This window comes from Cucurbita pepo, chromosome 10 (genome assembly GCF_057944985.1).
Source record: "Cucurbita pepo subsp. pepo isolate OVF chromosome 10, ASM5794498v1, whole genome shotgun sequence".
Lineage (NCBI taxonomy): Eukaryota > Viridiplantae > Streptophyta > Magnoliopsida > Cucurbitales > Cucurbitaceae > Cucurbita > Cucurbita pepo.
In genome coordinates this window covers 3,505,851-3,521,209 of record NC_141807.1, presented here as the reverse complement: position 1 = coordinate 3,521,209, position 15,359 = coordinate 3,505,851, and the positions used below count along the sequence as shown (strand labels likewise).

The 15,359-nt window shown below is 37.8% G+C and overlaps 5 protein-coding genes across 8 annotated transcripts; 2 read left to right on the top strand and 3 right to left on the bottom strand.

The window, feature by feature from the left end:
• Window positions 1-325: 325 nt before the first annotated feature.
• Window positions 326-2,306, bottom strand: LOC111803085 (ribosomal protein L6 family protein). The gene is made up of 2 exons (XM_023687355.2): window positions 2,029-2,306; window positions 326-953 (listed from the first exon to the last, which is right to left on the bottom strand). Exon 2 carries the CDS (start codon window positions 935-937, stop codon window positions 629-631), a length of 309 nt encoding a protein of 102 aa, XP_023543123.1. The 5' UTR covers window positions 938-953; window positions 2,029-2,306; the 3' UTR covers window positions 326-628.
• A 263-nt stretch (window positions 2,307-2,569) lies between these two features.
• Window positions 2,570-8,318, top strand: LOC111803600 (uncharacterized). Of its 2 annotated transcripts, XM_023688088.2 has the most exons (16): window positions 2,573-3,097; window positions 3,196-3,357; window positions 3,454-3,633; window positions 3,721-3,778; window positions 4,047-4,097; window positions 4,740-4,825; window positions 5,034-5,121; window positions 5,222-5,263; window positions 5,345-5,419; window positions 5,502-5,570; window positions 6,483-6,601; window positions 6,899-7,011; window positions 7,215-7,294; window positions 7,476-7,596; window positions 7,794-7,860; window positions 7,940-8,318. In XM_023688088.2, the coding sequence occupies exons 1-16, from the start codon at window positions 2,844-2,846 to the stop codon at window positions 8,067-8,069; spliced, it is 1,695 nt and encodes a 564-aa protein (XP_023543856.2). In that variant the 5' UTR covers window positions 2,573-2,843; the 3' UTR covers window positions 8,070-8,318. The 2 variants fall into 2 exon arrangements, 1 of the variants encoding a protein (XP_023543856.2); XR_002816401.2 differs by lacking the exon at window positions 7,940-8,318 and having other exon boundaries at window positions 2,570-3,097; window positions 7,445-7,596.
• Window positions 8,217-10,707, bottom strand: LOC111803603 (Clathrin adaptor complex small chain family protein). Its single transcript, XM_087127673.1, has 7 exons — window positions 10,287-10,707; window positions 10,145-10,187; window positions 9,961-10,022; window positions 9,597-9,693; window positions 9,075-9,145; window positions 8,724-8,815; window positions 8,217-8,632 (listed from the first exon to the last, which is right to left on the bottom strand). Exons 1-7 carry the CDS (start codon window positions 10,353-10,355, stop codon window positions 8,569-8,571), a joined length of 498 nt encoding a protein of 165 aa, XP_086983799.1. The 5' UTR covers window positions 10,356-10,707; the 3' UTR covers window positions 8,217-8,568.
• On the top strand, window positions 10,688-11,642 carry LOC111803602 (uncharacterized). Its single transcript, XM_023688093.2, has one exon. It carries the CDS (start codon window positions 10,688-10,690, stop codon window positions 11,519-11,521), a length of 834 nt encoding a protein of 277 aa, XP_023543861.2. The 3' UTR covers window positions 11,522-11,642.
• LOC111803601 (uncharacterized) lies at window positions 11,419-15,023 on the bottom strand. Of its 3 annotated transcripts, XM_023688092.2 has the most exons (7): window positions 14,872-15,023; window positions 14,092-14,190; window positions 13,811-13,987; window positions 12,754-12,852; window positions 12,232-12,477; window positions 11,836-12,142; window positions 11,419-11,559 (listed from the first exon to the last, which is right to left on the bottom strand). In XM_023688092.2, the coding sequence occupies exons 2-6, from the start codon at window positions 14,161-14,163 to the stop codon at window positions 11,840-11,842; spliced, it is 897 nt and encodes a 298-aa protein (XP_023543860.2). In that variant the 5' UTR covers window positions 14,164-14,190; window positions 14,872-15,023; the 3' UTR covers window positions 11,419-11,559; window positions 11,836-11,839. The 3 variants fall into 3 exon arrangements, with proteins under 3 accessions (XP_023543860.2, XP_023543859.2, XP_086983798.1); XM_023688091.2 differs by lacking the exon at window positions 11,419-11,559 and having other exon boundaries at window positions 11,715-12,142; window positions 14,872-15,020; XM_087127672.1 differs by lacking the exons at window positions 11,419-11,559; window positions 14,872-15,023 and having other exon boundaries at window positions 11,715-12,142; window positions 14,092-14,828.
• Window positions 15,024-15,359: the final 336 nt, after the last annotated feature.

Below are 15,359 nucleotides of genomic sequence, written 5' to 3'. Positions count from 1 at the left end.
TCATTTTCTCCTAAATCTATATCTTTGCAATTCTATATCTTCTTATGGAAACTAATTCGATTTTTGTCGTTCATTAATGATAAACACTCATAAACACTCATCTTTTTGTAAGAGTGCTTTACTTGTTTGAAAATGTACTTTGAACTTGGAAGAATATTGTTCCAAGAATTCATCTCAAATATACAGTAAAACGTTTCAGGCAGCCTTCATTTCCTAATGCATGCATTTTCCCGTAAAAATTTGTAGTTGTCATTTCATTCAGCCAATCCTTCAATTTCTAAATAGGAAGAAAGCATGTTGAATAATCACCGAGAATTGGCGGAAGTTTGTTAACAAGAAAAGATGGGTAGATATTGAACATGGAAAATGATCATTACAACTCAAAACACAGGCAAGAGTTGACCCTCAACTCTAATATGCTTCTTTCCTGCATGATTTGCCAACTCCAACATATTGGATCAATGGGATAACATTTCAAGAATAGGCATTGAAGCAACCAAATTTCAGTCACATGGCTTAATCTATGGAATGCTCTAAAGATATGCATACAATAAACCCAATTATTCTTAACTGAGGCACTTTGTGTCTGAATAAAGATCGATGCGAGGCATTTTCTCGTTCCCGGCATCTATTTAGACTTCTTTCCTTGTTTCTTTTTTATGACCTCATCGATATACATTATGCCCTTGCCTTTGTATACTTCTGGCGGCTTACAGCTACGAACTGCAGCAGCAAATTGGTGCACCCTTTGTTTGTCAATACCCGTGCAGCAAACCACATTGTTTTTGAAGCAAAAGACACGAACAGCTGGTGGAACGGTTAGTTCAACTTCGTGGCTGTATCCCAGTTTAAGATACAAGAGACGTCCTGCTGCTTCTGCTCTGGCTTTGTAACCAACTCCCACAATCTTCAGGAACCGAAAAAACTTGGCCTCCATTATAGTTCCTGCTCACCTATTACGATGGAATTAGCAAACTACTTAGTCTACTGATATTTGAGAGATCATATATTCCATATTTGTTGGAAACAGAAGAAATAGAAATGGTTAACGTTAGACAAGCAGCAAATTCATGCCTTAAAACTGTAATTGGAAAGTCTTTGGAGAATACATCACCAAAATTATAATTTGGCAAGCCAATAAGAATGGGCAGAAAAATACTTGCAATAACTTGAGCTCCCACAGGATCATTGGTTGAAAACCAGGTATGATAGTCAGCATTCGAGTGGAATTGAATTCAAAAACTTCTACTCTAAAATTATGTTAACTTGATTAGAGAGATTCCACAACCTGGAACCACGCAACCCACCAACCTATTCATTGTAAGCCCATTAACACCCTCAAATTGTTCGTGTGATAACCTAAGATGAGTGGGATTCGGTTTAAGATTTTCTTCTCCAAAATTCGTCAAATCTCCACCAGACTTGAAAATTGAATTCTTAGGTTGAGATAAATTTATTCACACGAAAGTTTAAAGAGATTAAGTAGTAGATAAAAGATAATCAAGCGTCTTCTCAGCCACTCCTCACCCCCATCACACCCTATTGACTCGATCCCCAGCATAAGTAAGCAAATAAATAATTTTGAACTCTGTCAGGAAATCTTGTGGTGGTTACTAGAATCAGATCACATTCAGAGAAAGTAAAGAAGTTGCTTCAATAGGGGAGCCATCCATACAAAAGTTCATGCTGAGTTACAATTCGTATCTCAAGCAATTTCAGAATTCTAAAACTAAAGTCTACAACTGATAATCATCTTCATGGAGAGGCTTTGCAAATAGAAGACCCAGAATGTCAAGAAAAAAAAGAACTCACTAGATTATCTCACGTGTATACATCAGTACTAAACAAAAATGCGACTGTTAACTATCGAATCACGGTTACATGCTTGGGCTGGAAAAACGTCGTCACTCAAACTAATTACTCATTGATATCAGACATTCGAACAGCATATTAGAAGATTGACCAATGTATATAAACATAATCGAGATTGTAGCAATCGTAACTGTGCAAAACCTAAAAAACACAAACCTTGAAGTAGGCCGAGTGAGTGAGATTGAGGGGAGGGAGAGAAGACGGAACAGAGGATGCCGTATTGAGGCTTGCAACTACGAGGGATTGGGAGAAGCTGAGATGACTGGGATTGCAAGAGATTGAGGGTTCAAAAAAATCTTCGGGATCTGAAGAATTAGCGGCGGCGAATTCGTCGGGGGTGCGGCAGCACGGGCTGCACTGGCTTGAAATATTGAAGGCGGCTGAACGTGAAGTAGGGTTCAGAAAAGGAAGAAGGAAAGGTAGGATTGCAAAGTAATAATAATAATAAATAAATAAAATACAAGTGAAATTCAAATGTTTTTTTTTCTTTTTTTTTTTTCTTTTTCTACTTTTGATTTTGTATTTAGTTGATTTATGATATATTTAAAAATTTTAAAAATAAAGAATAAAGAATAAAAAATAAAAAATAAAAAAACCAAAATTACGAATTAAAATGGTAATTTATAGCTTAAAGTATTTAAAGTTGCAATCAAGATTGGTCACATCATGAGGAGTACAAAAATGGAGTTTGTACTAAAATTGTTATTGAAAGGACAAAGCAGCTTGATATACGAAAGCGATTGCGCGCCAACATCGGGAATTTTCCTGTTCTGTGTTGCAATATATGGAAGTGCTTCCGATCGCATGCAAGATCGGACGAAGTGACAAAGATTACTGCCTGCAAGTCGCTTTCAGTACATGTAACAATCCCACGGACGATCTGAAATGGTTGGATTGAAGTTGAATTTTCCGTTTATCCATTAAGACATGAGCGAATGTAGCTGTTGTTTACAAGGAATAGAGACGGAGCTATGTGGAATCGAAGCTTCAGCAGCAATGCAACGCGCGCGGTGTTGAAGGAGAAGAAATGGGATGCGCTCATCGTCGGCGCCGGCCACAACGGTTTGATAGCCGCCGCTTATCTTGCCCGTGGCGGCCTCTCTGTTGCGGTGCTTGAGAGGCGCCATGTGATCGGCGGCGCTGCTGTTACCGAAGAGCTGATTCCAGGGTTTAAATTCTCTCGCTGTAGTTACCTCCTAAGCCTCCTTCGGCCCTCCATAATCAGGTAGTTGTAGCTCCTCTTTTCTGATTCGATTCACCATTTGTTGTCTGTGAGGCTATTTTTCATTTCATTTCGATGGCGATCGGGATTGAAAATTGAAGGGACCTGGAATTGAGGAGACATGGGTTGAAGCTATTGAAACCCATGGCTGCATCTTTTACACCCTGCCTCGATGGTCGTCATCTTCTACTTGGAATGGACGATGAACATGATTACTTGGAGATATCTAAGTTTTCAAGAAGGGATGCAGAGGCGTACCCAAGGTGATTCTCTCTTTATAATATCTTTCTTATCATTAAGCCTGATCATTTAGTTTATCGTGGATTTTGTTGTAAACTTCGTTCGTGGTTGATGAATAGATATGAAAGACAGCTTCATAAGTACTGTAAGTTCATGGATTTTATCTTGGATTCGCGAACTCCTGAAGCATTACATAAGGGTTCATCATTTAATCACCGGTTGAGAGAGAAGGTGCAGAACTCTATTTTCTGGGGTCGTTGTCTCCAGCATGCGCTATCATTAGGACAAAAAGATATGGTGTAAGTAATTTGAACCAGGATAGTCTTTGCTAGGCATTGATTTAATTTGTTACTCTCTGATGCCTCTCTTTATTTAATTTTTGATAGGGAGTTGATAGACCTTCTAGTATCACCAACTGCTAAGGTCTTAAATGAGTGGTTTGAGGTAATAATGGACTTCGTTTACTTGGATTTTGAGAAGTTTATCTTGGTTGTGAGTTCATATTTTAGATGCTAATATCTGCCAAATGTTTTAAAAGTTTCTCAGATGTTTAATTAGCCAGAGGTTTGCTTATGCTTGCTCCATTAAAGTGTTAGCCCAGGGTAGCCTCAACAGTCTGAGTTTCTCTTGCTTTTTATTTGATTCTCTGCCTGGATGGATGTTTTGTGGCTAATAACCTTTTCAATTCTAACCTTAGTTTTGGTTCACACAGTCGGACGTATTGAAGGCAACACTTGCAGGAGATGCCATCATTGGGACAATGGTGAGACTTTATACTTCGGTTTAAATTTGGTTCTGTTGCATACTAAATTCATTTGAGCATCATGATTATTATACACCATCCCCCGCTAACCTAACAGTCTGCTGTAGCAAAGTAAGCTTCAAAATCCCTTTCGAGATTCTTAGTCAAGCCTCAACGCCCTGCAATCTTTCTAGAGCGCTAACGCCTTGACTCCATCCCCCTTTTCTCTCTATAGTAGAGAATCTTCTGTGTCATGAATACTAATGGCTCTAGGAATGTATATCGTCATCATAGATAGATGTAATCGTTGAGACGACCTTACTTGAACAGGACTTGTTCTATAGGTTGAACAAGTACAACTGTATCCTTTATTTCTGAAGATTTAACTACTGAACAAGTACAACAAGTCATACTAGAAGATCAGCGTTCTTCTATCAATGCAGAATCATGATCAACTCCTGATACAGAACATGATAATAGGAAATATTAGTTTATATTACTACTAATATAAATGGTACATTGTCTTTGTTAATCAACTAAAATTTTCATTCCAATTCAGTTTTGGAGATTAAACATTCTAGTTATAATGGTTTTGAAGCTCATCCATCAAGTCAACTTATTTTTTCCTACTTCAAATGATGATTCTCAATTTATCTTTGGCAGACAAGCATCAATAATTCTGGAAGTGGATATGTCCTACTACATCATGTAATGGGAGAAACTACTCATGGTGACCGTAATATTTGGTCGTGAGTATCTCATCTTATAAATATTTACAGTACAGACAGCCAATTTGGCATTTTGAATTAACAATCAGGTTAATGTAATGATATTTATGCAAGCAAACATGTAGGTTTCAAGCGATGTTGGGATTTTATCCTCGAAATTAATTGTATACTGCATGTGCTTCACAGCATTTTAACAATATTCATTGAAGAATATTAACATTAATTGTAGACATGTTGAAGGTGGGATGGGTTCGGTATCCATGGCCATAAGTAACGCTGCCGAAGAAGCTGGAGTTCATATTGCAACAAATGCAGAGGTATTCTATTACAATATTCAGCTCTTGACAACACCTGGATTTAGTCTTGAAGCAAGTCCATTTACTTTTACTCATATACAATATTCATCTTGATGGTCAGGTTTCAGAATTGATGATAGAAGACTCTGGTAGATTAAAGGGGGTTAGTTTATTTTTATTTTCTTGGTCCATCTAGAGGCATCTTCTTATATTCTTATATATTTGCTATATCTTATTAATTAAGGTGTTTCTGGTGGATGGAACACAAGTGCATTCATCGGTTGTTCTATCAAATGCAACCCCCTATAAAACATTCATGGTAGAATGCTTTACATTAGAGATAAAACACATTAACGTCGATTTGTGTTGCTCAGTTTCTCGTCTTAATGTTTCTGTCGTAGGAAATGGTGCCTCATACTTTTCTTCCGGATGATTTTCTACATGCTATCAAATGTTCCGACTATACTTCAGTAAGTCGTACTTGATTATTTTTCTTGCTATTTTTCTGAAATGGAATAAATGTCCAACTTCACAGAACTTCATATTTCCCTTATATTTAGTTGTGAGATCCTTTTATTAGTTTACCATTGCTCTCAGGCTTTTATTATCAAAAGAATCTTCGTGAGATCCTACATCTGTTGGAGAGGAGAACGAAACATTCTTTATAAGGATGTGGAAACCTCTCTCTAGCATACGCGTTTTAAAAACCTTGAGAGAAAGGCCCAAAGAGGACAATATCTGCTAGCGGTGGGCTTGGGCCGTTACAATCTCAACTTTTCTTTAGAAAAGGAAGCAAATGCAAATTTTTTCCTCCACCAAACTGCAATTTGCTCAACTAAAATCAAATTTACATATAATAAGGAACCTCAGCCTTTTCTTTTTTAAGTTAAATGAGTTTCACTGTGATTGTGGGTATGTGGGTATGTGGATCTCTTTTTGACGATCAGGAAGGTATCCCTGCTGGTCTTATTTGCTTAGGTAACTGGTTGGAAAAATATTCACTGATGATGATTGATGAATAAAAAGGGCAAGGGCGTGAGCTCATGTTTCCACTGTTCTTGCATTTATTTAATATCTATAATGCTCTTAAAGTTGTAAGATCCTTTTTAAGTCCACCACTTTTCTTGGATTCTTTTAGTTGGGATGACTTGACGAGTTAAAGGCATGACCCTTGCAAGACAGATAGATGACCTTTTCTTTTCCTCGAGTTGGAGTTTTATCATTCGCTTTTAAACTACCATAAAGGAACGTCTTTAAAAGTAATAAAAATGAAAAAAAAGCTAATAATACGTCTTTCCAAATGTTCAATTAGAAAAAGAAGTATTTTGTAGTTACTTTTTTCTAACCTTTGTTCCCATGCTTGGACTTGCTGGCTAGAACAGGGAACAACAAAAATAAACGTTGCTGTTGACAAATTGCCGCAGTTCCATTCTTGCAACTTGAATAGTCAAGAGGAGGTGGGTCCTCAGCATACAGCAACTATTCATATTGGTGCTGAAAGGTAGGAGAGACAATACTATTATCTTCATGTCATTAGTAGCAGCACCAGAATCATTTTCAATATTTGTTTTGCATGCTAGAGAGACTCATCACGTTATGCATACTTTTAATTCTTTTATGACATTGAATGCATTTAACAGCAATTCTGTTGTTAGTGGTTGAGATCAATATGAATCGGGGAAAAAAGAAAGGAAAAAGAAAGAGAAGGAGAATCCTCTTATAATATGCCTTGTTTTGAAAAGTAATGCATTTGATTATCATTACAATGCTCACCTTTCGTTCTTGGTCTCTCTTTTAGAATGGAAGATATTGGCAAAGCTTGCCAAGATGCCTGGAATGGCTTTCCATCAAGACGACCTATTATGGAGATGACAATTCCTTCCTCTCTGGACAAAACTGTATCTCCCCCTGGTATTGTAGTTCATATGCTCCCCCAATCACTCTTCTACCTGTTTAGCTTAAGAACTATCCTTGTTTGTTACCGTTCCTAAAGTAGGAAACGTTCCGATTTTAGAATGGAGGATACCGATAAAGCTACGGTATGCTGCTAATTATCCCATTGGCTGTAAATTTATTATCCCATTGGCTGTAAATTTTCAAGAGTTTTATTGTAGGTAAGCACGTAGTCAGTTTATTTACGCAGTATACGCCCTACAAACCTTTAGATGGGTGCTGGGAAGATATTACATACAGAGTAAGTTGTTTATGCATTTGTTCGAACGCTCACTGTGGCTCATTTGTCCATTAATGACCTTACTTTTTTTATACATGATTGGTTTCATTTTCCCAACCCTTTGAATTGATATTGATCTTTGGACTTTGCTATTTTTTCATTTGTTGTCAGTATGACAAGAATGGCACTCTTATCTTTGTAGGATTTATATGCCCAAAGATGTTTTAAGTTGATTGATGAATATGCACCTGGCTTCAGCTCATCAATCATTGGTTATGACATGCTGACACCACCTGATCTTGAGAGGGAAATTGGTCTGACAGGTAAATCCCAATAAGGAAACCTCATGGTTCATTTTTCTTCTCTCGATTTCTTTGATAATGTGGAGTTTATTTCTGAAAAACTTCAAACTAGAAGTATATCTGAACAAAAAATTAATGTTGAAATCGGAACTCTTGCAAATCACATTTTCCAGTTTCAACATGCTTATCTGCTGAAATTTGAGTAATCTATATAACAGGAGGTAATATTTTTCATGGAGCCATGGGTCTAGATTCTCTGTTCTTGATGCGGCCTGTAAAAGGATGGTAATTCTCAGTTTAAATTAATTCTCTCGTCTTGCTTCAAGTCTATATTGAAGAAAATATCGGTTTCCATGTACTGCAGGTCAAATCACAGGACACCAATTAGAGGACTATACCTCTGCGGTAGTGGGTCGCATCCTGGAGGTGGTGTCATGGGGGCACCAGGTCGCAATGCAGCACGTGTCGTTCTCGGTGATCTGCGTGAGCCATAGCCTTAAGGATTTTGTCACGGTTTATGCCCTCACAACACAGGTCTTGAAATGTAATCAGTATCAGACCATGTCAAGCTACACTATGTAAATGCCATGGTGTTTGAGAAAATTACGTGTTGTGTGCTGCTTTCGTTTGGTCTCTCTATAGAAACCTCAATGAAGCATTCACCTTTATAAACTCAACATTCAATCAATATGATTGATTAATACAGAATAACAGAGACCCGAACCAAGCGGTTAGGTTTTCTATTCCTAGGAATCTTTTGATTCGATCAAACCCTGTTGCATACTCAGCAGGCATCTGAAATTTTTCTGATCAATCTATGTTCTAGGGGGAATTAATGAGCCAAATATGTCGTCCATGAGTAAGATAGCTTGTTGACTTGTCTATCCAAGTAATCAGTCATAGCCAACACAACAGATCGAGTAATAATTTGAAGGCAAGGCATCAAAGGAATGCATGCTGAATCGCTTAACCAGCTCGCTTTAAACAGCAAACTCAACCCCGCCAACCAGAAACTGTTTTGGAGACAAAGTTGATAGAATTCGAGGCTGTTTCTAACCTGCAATGCCAATACAACGACATCAACATGTATTAATACTAAAGCAAATAAAGCAATCGACAGTTTTATGGATGCAAGAGAGAGAGAGCACTTGGATATTTCTTCAACAGCCTTCACCACTTCAGCAGAACTAGTCTCTAGCACTTGACCACCAGAAATGATTTCATCCAAAATAGAATGCATCTGCATGAAAAATTTTATTCGTATTATTTCCAATTTAAATGTTCAGAAGAATGCCTTGATTGTCATGCAGTACTTCCAACCAAACAATGTTATGTCATGAACTGAGTACACTTGGCCATTTCAAAAAACAAACTTGAGAAACAAACAACAGACACCACTTGTTTCCTATTCTATGTGGCATTGCGTGCGTTCCCACATCTACATTTATGTGTTGCATTAGAGAGAGAGAGAGAGAGAGAGAGAGAGAGAGAGAGAGGACCTTGGTGTAGTTGAACACTAAGTCGAGCTCACATACATTTTTGAAGCACTTGTCCAATGTTTCTACAAAAACTGACAAAGTAGGGCTCATCATATCACTGCACTACATACCTTCAAGTATATTACAACAAACTTCTGAAGATCTACATTCAAATGCATTCAAATATGACTGATTGGTTCGATCATGTGCATTCCACTTTAAAGGCGCATATCACTTAATGATAAGTTTTGATGATTTAACATTATAGTTGGTTCAATTCTCTTCGAGTTATGCAATTACTCTGGCCTCTTCAGTGAGAGAATTCTAAGCCCAAACGCTTCACCATTTTTTGTACTTATTACTTCTCACCACTTCTGTTACTTACATACTAAAGAATGCCAAAACATACCAAGATAATATCCAATTTAAAGCTTGAGGGACCAAGGTGTATGTCCTCATTGATGCCTTGGAAGAATGTAAATAATATTTATATCAAAGTTGATCCAGTGGTCACTAATCCATCACATATAATATTGGAAGTACCTTGGATCAGGTCAAGCATGGCAAGCTCATTCTCAGAACTGTTAAAGACAAACACGAAATAAAGGGTTGCGAAGTGTTTGTATACAAGACGAGAGTCCTGCAGCAGAAAGAAAAAGCCAATCCCAACGGGTCATTTGAAGACAAAGTTAAAGCAATTCCGGTACAAATAAAGGCACATAAAACTAAATTCATCTGGCACTGATCACCCAGGCCACTCTTTGCGCTGCTATCAGTTGAACAAGACCAATCAACATTAATTTTTGACAAATATCTAGCTTCTCCAAGAATCATCAATGCAATACATCCTACATATGGTACTAGAAGGAAATTGTTACAAGGAATCATGCGATCAACGAAAAATTACCGGACCGAAGATGGACTCCGCCTCGACGAAATTGCTCACGTTCTCAGCTCGACTGCAAAGTACTGTACCAAACCAGAAAACAAAAGAAATCAGAATCAAAATATAGGTTAAGTAAATAATAGTGGCGAGAGTGGATCGTTTTTCGTAATTTGCAAAAATCTAATTGAAATACAGAAATGCCAACCTCCATGGACGCTGCGAATGAGCTCCTGCTGCTTCTCGACGGGCTGAATTCAAGAATTCATCATCAGACAGATCAGGCATTTAATTGAAGTGCCTCAAAAAAAAAAAAAAAAAAAAAAAAGGTACAAATCCCAGAAAGGGACCTGAAAATCGTAGAACTTAGCAAACCGAGGCTTGCCCTGGGTATTCATCACTATCACCGCACGTATCATGGTAGGCCGAACCCCGAGCACTCCGGTTGATTACAGCGCTGAATCGCACGGCTTGTACCGTCTGGATCTAAGAAATTCTCGTGCCGATTGACTAGCGAAACGAAATCACAGCAATCAATTTCCCGCGAAGAAAATGGGGGAATAACGTCCGGCCCCAATGGGCCGAAGTCGAAATTTCAATGATTGGGCCTGGGCCTCAAAACCGAAAAAGACCAGACCCAGTTGTCTTCTTGGGCTAACTGAAAAGCGAAAACTGCCCTAACGGATTCGTCGAGACGGATGCAAAAAATTTGGGGAAGAGAGACGCAAACAAGAACTTCAGACTCAGTATCATGTCTTCTGAACCTGACGGCGTCGACGCCGACGACATAAGCCCCATCTCTGTGATCCTTCCGGCGGAGGAAGCTGGTATAAACAAATTGTCTCTTCCAAATGATGGTGTAGCATCTGAATTGCAGCACCATTTCATCCGTTCAATCAACTCGACTCTATCAATCAGGCAGCTACCTTCCCAAGGACTCTCATTCCAGCTCTGGCCGGCGGCGACTACCCTCGTCAACCTTCTAGACGATCAACGCTCTCATCCTGAAACCAACCCTCTCACGCCCACTCTCACCGCCTCACGCGACGGTTCGGAACGTCGAACTCTGAAAGTTCTAGAGATCGGCTCCGGAACCGGATTAGTCGGAATCGCCGCAGCCGCCACTCTCGGAGCACAAGTGACAGTAACCGATCTCTCGCACGTGATCTCCAACCTCCAATTCAATGTCGAAGCCAACGCCAGCATTCTGGCGGCGAACGGCGGTTTCGTTCAGGTGGCGCCGCTTCATTGGGGAGAGGCCATTGGCCCTGAATTAATTGGGCGAGAGTTTGATCTTATATTGGCTTCCGATGTTGTGTACCATGACCATTTATACGACCCTCTTATCCAAACGCTGAGGGGGTTTCTCTTAGGCGGAGGAAACCCCAAAATGGTGTTTGTGATGGCCCATTTACGGCGGTGGAAGAAGGATTCGGGCTTCTTCAGGAAAGCGAGAAAGTTGTTCGAAGTGGAAGTCTTACATACAGATCCTCCACCGCCAGGATCGAGAATCGGAGTCGTCGTGTACCGTTTTGCTGCCAAGCGGAGTAAGAAACCGGCCATTGGTTCATCAAACCAAGGTTGATCATGAATTAATCTTTTGAATCCATCATCATTTGCCTTCTGCCCATGATAACATTTGTAAAAGAGAGATTATTCAATTTTGATCTTATTAGCCAATTAGAAACTCTGAATTTCTGTCATTATTCTCTGCCCGTTGGTTCAATATTGCATCATTTCAAGGTAATTTACATCTATTCTGGCTATGAAAAGAGAAATTTGATCAAAAGCTTCTGTTTATGGTTCATCACTTATTTCTGATCTGAAAAAAGGGTCTAAACATAATGACAGGACTAAACTTAGTTCATGCAAATTAGAGATCCAAAGAATGAGACAGACCCTTCTAAGCTGATGAAACTGAGATGGGCATTGGCTCTTCCGGTGCCACCTCTGGGCCTGAATGTCCGTTCATATGGCGGCAAGGCTTGTCGCTGAACTCCCAAAACTTGGCGGTTTTCAGGTCGTCTATTGCCATCATTTTTGAGAACTCTTCATGGTCGTAAGTCAGAGTGGCTTTCCCCCCAAATACACTTGGAAGGTTTTCCATGTCGAAGAAAGATTTCATTAGCTCCACACTGTTCTGGTTGTTGGGGTATAGAAAGTGTACTTTCTGAGCGGTCTTTGAGTCAATAAAGTACTCGATAGCCTTCCAAAAGGAGAGATTTTAGAACCAAAATCGACTTCAAAGTTCAACATTCAATCAGTAAGGAAGTAAAGACAGCTTCGAATTCTAACCTTCCAGAAGGCTTGAAAGATTCTTGGAGGATTGTAGAGAAAGGAAATAGCAAGCCTTTCTGGATAGTGGCTCTGCAGTATGTTAATTATCCCCCGTGCTGCTTTGACAGAGATGTTGGTGTTTATTGTAAATCCAGTAAAGTCTATCAGCCACGATATCTGTTCTTGGCCATCGCGAAGGTTCATAATGGTGTTCTCCAAAACATACACTACATGCCGGACATTGTCTTCTGGCGAGTTTGTATTCTGAAATTTCACCAGGAAACCAAGTCAATTTTTTTTATTATTATTTATTTATTTCTTCGTTTAAATTAAAGTTTAATCTTTCAACTTTTATTTTTGAATTTATTAAACAACTAAGTTTGAAAACTTATTTAACATAGTTTTTCTTTCAACCATGCTTTGTTTCACAACGATGCTATTATGGGAATTTATAACGCAAATACTAATCATATTGATTTGGTTAAAATTGGTTCTAAATTTTGATTTTGCACTAACCCAAGAGAATCTTTAATAAAATACCTGCATCCCTGGCCTGGATATGAGCACTGTTCGACCAAAACGATCGTAGAAATTTGCTCTAAAAGATTTGCCCGTTTCACCTTCATGTGCCACTTCGTGCTGCATCACAATGAAAGTTTGTGATATATAAAGTGAATATGTGTCTATTATCGCTTATCACTCACGATGTTCAGGTATAATCAAAATTATTAATCACATTTTGTTTTCTCTTAATTGAATATTAGGAAATAATAATAATAATAATAAAATATCATTGTTACTACTATTATTAATCTTTCAAGATAAATTCTATTTGATAGGAATAATGCAGATTTAGATTTTTCCTTGCCCAAAAAAAAAAAAAAAAAACACGTCTATTAACTTGAAAGCACGTTGATTCAAGATTCATGGAAGACACATGTCTATTGACTTAAAAGCACGTTGATTCAAGATGAGCTGTAGAGAAAGAAAATAAGTGGCAAGATAGCATGTGAAGATTTTTTGGTTGAACTATTGACGATAATTGATGTATATATTTTTAGATATCTTTTTTGGATAAGCCCATAAGATCATTTATGAGAAGGAAAGGCAGAGAAAGTCTGAGATGGATAGGAGGGTGGAGAATGATTGCAAGACAACTTTCGGCCTGGAATGTAGGTAACTATATCCCTTCATCCTACAATAAGCCTACAAATCTAAATTTACGATACTAATAAAAAAAAGAAGTAAACACAGTCCTAAAATTTGGACCATTTTCCTAAACAAACTGAAATGTTCCCTTTCTTAAAGAATCTACCTTCTAATTTTATGAGACTATCGGAAGTCAATATATATATAGTCCTAAATTTCCACGGGGCTTGAGATTGAAGAATTTTCAGCATCTAAATGGTTAGGAGTAAGCTTTTTTCCTCTTTCTGTGTGACACTAGTTTGTTCTCGCAAGTTGGAATTACTTCGATCAGAAGTTTAGAAGGCAATCTTCCCCCTCTTATAATGATATAAACACACATTCGTACTTAGAAGTAGCTCAGAGATTTTAAAGAAAAGGTAAAGAACTTAAAGATTGATATCAAACTAACCCATCTGATTTCCTCTGGCTTATAAGTTGCCCTCCATTTGAGTGAGTCATCCAGCATTTTCTTTGACTTGTGAACATCCCAATTCCGAGCTACCAAATATCTCCGAAGGCATGCATCATCACAGTACTTTAAATTATGAGCGGATAGATGCCCGAGTGCCTTTCTTAGTTCATTGATCTGTTCATTACAGATCATAAAAAAAGCGTTCAATTCATCACTTCTGTCTCTATAAAATTACATTTGAAAGAGGGAAAAAAAAAAGGTTAAAAGTAGCTGTCTACCTTCGCATCCTGCTGTGAAGAATCATCGATTTCACCATTGTTTTGGGAGCCCCTTCGTTTAAAAAGAAACATGTTGAATACGCACAGAGCAAATTCAACCTACAACATTCAGAAGGCTATCATACATATAAAAGACACTGTAATCTACTTTTAAGGGCTCAACTAATTATTTCAGCACTTGCAACAAAACACTAAATATCATGGTCCACTGGCGTGTTCAAAATAATTATGAGTAAATGAGGGATTGGAGGATTGTCAAGTATTGAAGCTTGACAAATTTGGTTGAATGATGAATTAAGGCAACCTCCCCCACACAAAATAGAACAAACGAAAATCGCGGAAAATGATAAAAACAACAATAATATTTAATTCAAGAAGCTTAAAGGTCATTGAATGCGAAAGCGATGGGGGAAAAAACACCGACAACTCTACAGAGCAATCGAAAGATTCAGAAATCTGCATTGTAAAATTACCAGATACATTGATCCACACACCTCCGCGAAATAAACGCTACTCCTAGACTCAGAGTTAGTCAACGAGAGAGGCTTACAGATCAATCCGAGAGGGAAATTAAATAAAACAAAACAAAGCAAGAGATGATACATTTGAATAATGCAAGCCAAATAGCGAAATACGGAGTCAGCGTTCACCGATCGGTGCCGTATTCAGAAATGTACCAAATGAGAACAAAGAAAGTCAAATTTAATTTTCGATCGGCTAAAAACGCATTGCCTGCTAATTGCAAAATAAAGATTTATAACAGCAGGAGAACGAACTAACCTGAGGCAGCGATCGGGAGAGAGGAGCGAAAAGGCGCTTCTCAGATCAGAAAATGAGAGGAAGAAGAAGAAGAAGAAGAAGAAGAAGAAGAAGAAGAAGAAGAAGAAGAAGAACTCCAAAGACTCATAAGTTCTTCTCGGTTCACTAATTAGAATTAACAATTCTCCCGCGTTCAACGTGATAACTACTTTGGTCTTTAAAAATGTTTTTTTTTTTTTTTTTTAAAGAGAATATACAATTTTCCCTCGAGTATAATGTTTTTAGGAAATTGTTCAGTTTGATCGTAAATAGAATTTCATAGTATTTTTTACTATTTTATTACGGTAATAAAATTATTATTTTTACATAAATAATTAGAAAAATCATTTATAAATGTCATATCTAAAAATTAAATATTAATTTGTTTATTTCGCTCCTTTTAACCATTTGAAAAAAAAATTAGCAGATAAAAATAATTTTTATCAAGAAAAAATCAAACAAAAAAATAA

Excerpts from the sequence above, each read along its gene's own strand:
- LOC111803085 (XM_023687355.2), bottom strand. The coding sequence starts at position 937 with ATGGAGGCCAAGTTTTTTCGGTTCCTGAAGATTGTGGGAGTTGGTTAC.
- LOC111803603 (XM_087127673.1), bottom strand. The coding sequence starts at position 10,355 with ATGATACGTGCGGTGATAGTGATGAATACCCAGGGCAAGCCTCGGTTT. Across the intron at positions 10,188-10,286 it reads CTAAGTTCTACGATTTTCAG|CCCGTCGAGAAGCAGCAGGA; the intron begins GTCCCTTTCTGG and ends TCTTGAATTCAG. Across the intron at positions 8,816-9,074 it reads TAGTGTTCAACTACACCAAG|ATGCATTCTATTTTGGATGA; the intron begins GTCCTCTCTCTC and ends TTTTTCATGCAG.
- LOC111803600 (XM_023688088.2), top strand. The coding sequence starts at position 2,844 with ATGTGGAATCGAAGCTTCAGCAGCAATGCAACGCGCGCGGTGTTGAAG. Across the intron at positions 5,264-5,344 it reads ACTCTGGTAGATTAAAGGGG|GTGTTTCTGGTGGATGGAAC; the intron begins GTTAGTTTATTT and ends TTATTAATTAAG. Across the intron at positions 5,420-5,501 it reads CCCCCTATAAAACATTCATG|GAAATGGTGCCTCATACTTT; the intron begins GTAGAATGCTTT and ends TTTCTGTCGTAG.
- LOC111803602 (XM_023688093.2), top strand. The coding sequence starts at position 10,688 with ATGTCTTCTGAACCTGACGGCGTCGACGCCGACGACATAAGCCCCATC.
- LOC111803601 (XM_023688092.2), bottom strand. The coding sequence starts at position 14,163 with ATGTTTCTTTTTAAACGAAGGGGCTCCCAAAACAATGGTGAAATCGAT. Across the intron at positions 12,853-13,810 it reads AGCCAGAGGAAATCAGATGG|CACGAAGTGGCACATGAAGG; the intron begins GTTAGTTTGATA and ends ATTGTGATGCAG. Across the intron at positions 12,478-12,753 it reads TATCCAGGCCAGGGATGCAG|AATACAAACTCGCCAGAAGA; the intron begins GTATTTTATTAA and ends GTGAAATTTCAG.